The sequence below is a fragment of the Gavialis gangeticus genome, unplaced genomic scaffold (assembly GCF_001723915.1).
Source record: "Gavialis gangeticus isolate Ggan-Ray unplaced genomic scaffold, GavGan_comp1, whole genome shotgun sequence".
Lineage (NCBI taxonomy): Eukaryota > Metazoa > Chordata > Crocodylia > Gavialidae > Gavialis > Gavialis gangeticus.
Genome location: NW_017729025.1, coordinates 60,735,568 through 60,741,491, shown reverse-complemented (window position 1 = coordinate 60,741,491; position 5,924 = coordinate 60,735,568). Strand labels below are relative to the sequence as shown.

At 41.3% G+C, this 5,924-nt stretch overlaps 1 protein-coding gene across 2 annotated transcripts in view; it reads left to right on the top strand.

Moving 5' to 3' along the window:
- Positions 1-5,924, top strand: part of BRMS1L (breast cancer metastasis-suppressor 1-like) — a 56,707-nt gene that overhangs the window by 5,899 nt on the left and 44,884 nt on the right. For both annotated transcript variants that reach the window (XM_019518880.1, XM_019518881.1), the window contains exons 2-3: positions 3,219-3,309; positions 3,916-4,043. In XM_019518880.1, coding sequence (XP_019374425.1) covers positions 3,219-3,309; positions 3,916-4,043 — 219 coding nt within the window. The remainder of the gene's footprint in view (positions 1-3,218; positions 3,310-3,915; positions 4,044-5,924) is intronic.

Genomic DNA, 5,924 nt, shown 5'->3' with positions numbered 1-5,924 from the left:
GGCAAGGGGCAGCAGGGCTGGGGGGCAGGGGCTTTGGGTGGGGGGCAAGGGGCACAAGCAGGGCATCCTGGCACATACCCCTTGCCCTCATTTTGTTTTTCTGCCATGCCAGCACTCCGGCACCTTCCGAGGTAGGCATTGTGGTGTTTTTCGGCACTCCAGCCAAAAAACGTTGCCTACCCCTGGCCTAGACTCTACAGGAAAAGACAGTCGGGACTCGTAGTAGAGATGATATCTTTTATCAGACCAACAAGATTTTTGCAAAAAAAATTCTTTAATTGCAAGCTTTTGGGCACAAACCCCCTTCATCAGGCATTGAAGAAAAGGTTGTATAGTTTTGTAGTTTTTTAAAGATACAGAAGAATCTGGATGATGTCTTAATTTGTACAACCTAAATAATTAACTGCAAAGGGAAAAAATTGTGTGATACTCTTCTTCAGTTCTTCATGGCATATAAAAAAAAGAAAAAAAAACTTTTTAAAAATGTGTGTGTGTGGTTTAAATCTCTCTTGAAATGCTCTGGGTAAAGAATTAGGATCATTGTAAACACAAGAGACTGACAGCTGTGAAATTCACAAAGGATTAGAATTTTCTATTATCATTTTTTAAAACTGTTGTTTTTGTTAATATTTGATGAACTTAAATGGCTCTAACTCCTGGAAGAAAGTATATTTCTGTTAGGGTAGTGTCACACGTTCAACTTAACACTGTACAGTTAAAATGTGAGCAAATGCACATTCAGGCAATTTAATACATGTTAAGTGCCATTGTGCCATTACAAAGTTGCTTCCTTTTAGGGCAGGATTATCGTAATGTACTATATCACAATATCCCAAAGATTTGCAACTATTGGAAGTGAACTGTGATTATACCCTTAGATTGTGCAGCACTGTCCTTTCCATTTGAGTGGTGAGCGCTCATGAAACCTTTCTTGAGACACTTTCCTTCTGTCTCCCCAAGTCATCCTCCAGTAACTATAGACAAGATGAATAGAAAGACTCTTGAAGTGGGGAAAAATTGGAAATTTTTCTTTTAGAGAAACTACTTTTCCGGTTCTATTGTATATTATGGAAAACGATGTGAAGTAAAAGCCTCTTTTACTTCAGTCTTCACAAATAGGGACAGCTACCACATGATGGGTGCAGTTGACAGCAAAGACAGGGAAGGAGACAAACAGTCTAGAGTAGTAGCAGAAAAGGTTATGGATTACTTAGAGACGCTTGATGCTTTTGAGTTGGTAGGGCCAGATGGGATGCACCCTAGGGTACTGAAGGAATTGGCTGAGGTAATTTCGGAGCCATTGGCTATCCTCTTTGAGAATTCATGGAGTTTGGGTGAGAACCTGGATGATTGGAAAAGGGGAAATATAGTGCCCATTTTTAAGAAAGGGGAGGAGGAGGATCCAGGGGATTGCAGACCAGTCAGTCTGATTTAAATATCTGGAAAGATCATGGAGCAGGTCCTCAAGGAATTTATTATGAAGCACCTGGAGGAGAACAAGATGATTAGGAACAGCTGGTGTAGATTCACCAAAAGCAAGTCATGCCTGACCAATTTGTTTTCTATGATAAGTGGACAGGCTTTGTGGATGTGGGGAGAGCAGTTGATGTGATATAGTTTAACTCAGAGGTTCCCAAACTTTTTCTTATTGCATACCCCCTTCCAGATTTACCAGCTGCCCACATACCCCTACCAGCATACGTTTTATATTTTAACCCCTTAAATGCCAATTATTATTATTATAATAATGAAAATGAAATCCACCATTAACACAGTTTCCTCTCACGTATCCCCTAGGTATGTCTGGTGTACCCCCAGGGGTAAGTGTGTTACAGTTTGAGAACCCCTGCCTTAACTTGAGCAAGGCTTTTGACACTGTCTTCTTCCATGACATTCTCATTAGCAAGCTTAGGATATACAGATTAGAGGGCTCCTGTAAGGTTGAATCATTGTGCTCACTTCAGTGACTCAGTGTCTAATATCAATGTCTCAATGTTGGGAGAAGGTATCAAGTAGGGTTGCTCAGGGGTCTGTTCCGGGTTTGGTACTGCTCAACATCTTCATTAATGATATGGATGCTGGGATGAGGACATGCTTAGCAAATTTGTGGATGACACCAAGTTGGGTGGAATTGCAGACACGCTGGAGGGTGGAGGGCGGATCTAGAATGACCTGAATAGAATGGAAAAATGGTCTGCAGCCAATCGCATGAGACTTAACAAGGACAAGTGCAAAGCCCTGCACTTTGGACAGAACATTGCATGCAGAAATACAGACCAGGGAATGATTAGCTAGACTTCACTACTACAGAGAAGGACCTGGGGGTTACAGTAGACCAGTGCTGTCCAATTGGTGGCTTGCAGGCTGCATGTGGCCTGTGAGGGGGTTAGACTGCCACCTTTACTCCCACCCAGCTACTGCTGCCTCAGTTATTACATACTGGAGGAAGCTCTGGGCTCCCCCTCCTTCTGGCTGCTTCTTCTGTAGGCTATGGGCTTTCCCCTCCTCTGGCTCCAGGGGCAGGGTAGGCCAGAGCAGTGTGGCACAGCCTGTGGTATGGTGGAATCCCATGGTATGGGATGCTGGTATGGTGCAACGGAGAAGCCTGTGCCCAAGAAGCTGAAGGTAGGGGTGGGGTGCCTTTGTGCACCTGCATGGTGCTGTGTGGTGGAGGGGGAGGAGTACCCGCATGCCCAGTGCAGTACAGAAAGTAGAAAATGCCTGCACAATAGGGAATGTCCCTGTGCCTGGTGCAATGAGGCATAGGGAGTACCCGCTTGCTTGGTGCAGCAGGGGAGTGCCCAGGGAGCCTGTGTCCTGCCTTGTGTTGCCCCTCCAGTGTGTGGCCTGTGGGATGTGATACCTTGTCCACTAACAGGTTGGGCAGCCCTGCAATAGACCATAAGCTGAATATGAGCCAGTAGTGTGCTCTTGTTTCAAAAAATAGCTAAGAGTATACTGAGTTATATTAAAGGAGTGTCACTTGTAAATCAGGGGAAGTGATTCTTGTGATCTGGTGAGGCTTCATTTGTAGTACTGTGCTCAGTTTTGGGCCCCACACTTCAAATAGGATGTGAACAGTTCAGAAAGAGTCCAATACAGAGCAACAGCAATTATGAGAGGCCTGGAGAGCAAGACTTACGAGGAAAGGCTGAGAGAGAAATGTTATATTTTATTCTATTACTTTGCAAGGAAATTAACTTTTTTTTTATTCATAGAAATGGATGATGAGGACTGTGAAAGAAGAAGAATGGAATGTTTAGATGAAATGTCCAACCTTGAAAAACAGTTTACAGACCTCAAAGATCAGTAAGTAGTTACATGTTTTGAAAACGTTTTTCTATTTAAAGATGATTTCAAATGCTGCCATTTTAAGAAGGCTGGTGATTAAAATTAGGAGTAACTTCTTCCTTAGTTCGCTTTATGAGATTTCCAGGTGTAGATCTTCCCCAAATGCCATTAGAGGGGATGGCATGAGTCTGTCTTCCGAAAATGTTGAGGGTATAAAAATATGGAACTGTGTCAAGATCCATTTTATTATTTTCTTAAATAGAATTTGGAGTAGTATACACCAGTATATATTATTACCAAGGCTCCTCTCTGGGGTATTAATTAGATTTATCTAGATGTCTTGCGAGAGCAAAAATCTTTGTACTTCATCTTTAAAAAAGGATAGACAATCCTGGACTTCATATCTGCTTACGCCTTCTAGAAAAAATATGCAAGAGAATTTATTATAAAGCTTGGAAAATTAGTGGCAACAAATACAAATTTATAGGTTTTAATTTTCTGATATGGAGTGATTAGATTAGATATGGGATTGTGCAAAGAATTTTTTCAGAGAAAATTATTTCTGTGATTCTGCTTGTGTTTTTTTCCCCCTTTTACTTAATACTCTCCTTTTTATAATTTGAGACTTTACAAAGAGAGATTAAGTCAGGTGGATGCGAAACTGCAGGAAGTCATAGCTGGAAAGGCCCCAGAGTACTTGGAACCGCTGGCAGCTTTGCAAGAAAATATGCAAATCCGAACAAAGGTGGCAGGTAGGAATGTGAAATTATTGCTGCTCTTTAACAGTGTACATTTACTATGTAGATTCAAGGTCAGTATTTCCTTGTTTTAGAGTGTGGTTCTTACAGATGTGAAGTTTTAGGAAATACTTAACATAGCATAAACCTTTTTAAACAAAAGTTAAAAGTTTATTTGTATCATTTAAAAGAGACTGTGTGGAAGAATTTATTAGAACTCTATATAAGTTAGATGTGCATTTTTTTGAAACTAAGAAATCTCAACTGAACATATAAAACCATAACTAGAAGATACTCTATCTACATCTTGTTTGCAGTTTTGGGCTCAAACCTGCAGTTGTGGGTCACTGGCAGAATTGGAGTGACCTACCTCATGAAAATTGTACTGGTTCTGTTCTGCTGGCTCAGATTCAGAGATGCTTCCATTTCACTATGCAGCCCCCTCCAGTCCCCCCCACCCAAAAAAAAAGAGAGAGAGAGACATTTGAAATCTAGTTAGAATCCTTTTTCTCAGTACGTCTTCATTTATGCAGCCTGCTTGTTCAGATACTGTTGATTCACAGCAGAGCAGTATTGGATTTTAAACATCTACCATGTAGCTAACTGGATTTCAGGTTTTGTTTTTTAATTATGTGGAGAAGCCAAAGCTGAGGAGATTCTTGTCAACTCCGTTTGCACTCTTGCTGAAGAATAGTATAGGTCAAGGCTAACTGTATACAGATGGAGCACTGGTATGACAGAAACAGAAAAAAAAAGATCTGCTTCTCCTGTTCAACCCCCATTGTGAAGTCTGTGGATGGTGACCTGTGCAGCTAAGTTAGTCTGTGGGACTTAAACTGGAAAAGAGCAAAGAATCCGACAATGAGGAGGTCTCTAGCCAGAGGAATGATGCGTACGTCCTGTTAGAATACAAGCATCAGAAGAAAACTGCTGGAAAAGGATCAAAACTGCCAGTCTTAGCAACATTAGTACTGATGCAGCTGTTCACTCTTTCAGTTACTTGCAAGAAAGGAAGGCAGGTCAGATCCAGAAGCCCAGATCAAAATTACTCAGTACACTCTTATTCTGGGGTTTCCCCTATTGCTCCTTCAACTAAGGATAACTGAGGATTTCTAGGGCTACTAATTCTTAACCTTAGAAGGATTACTTAACCATCTTTTAGTTCTCAATCAGCCTTCTTCTAGTATTGACATAACAGGCTTTTCTGGCTTGTCTATGGGTTATCTGTTTTAAGTCTTAGATCCTAATGCAGATATTAAGAACTAGATGGTATGAAGAGGCAAAATACCCAATATTCCTCTCATCCACTTAGATCATAAGTGACACTCTCAGAAGGAGAGCACATCTCTAAAGAAGAAGAGAGGCAAAGAGAAGAAAGAGGAACCCTAATTAGGGGGGGTTAAAATAATACACATGATCCAAGTCAGAAAGGCCATCTTTCAAGTTCAGAGAATATTAGTGGTCTTTCCCTCTGAGTGGATTCCAGAGAATTTCAAAAGTTTTGGTTACTTGTTAAAGGAAAGTGTCACTTTTTTTTCTCCTAGTCAACAGCTTGATACTTGACCCAAAAATGATAAATCTTGAGAAAGCAGTGGGAGAGAGAAATCATATAAAATCCAACCAGGAGAACTCCTGCTGGGATAAAATTATAGGCTGTTAGAACCTAAGAAAGCTTAAATGAAGACCAATGTTACAAAAATATTTTGAAACCAGTGCTGAAGTTCAGGGATGTTCACTGGGTGGTCTGAAGAATGCATGTCGCCTACAAGGGGTTAACACACAGCCCTTAGGTTTCTGGCCTGGTCACTGCTCCCCCATTGCTCTCTTGCTGCTACTGTGGTCTTCATGGACCTCTTCTCGCTTCCAGCTTCTGCTGCCTGCCTCCTCTCCTCCCCA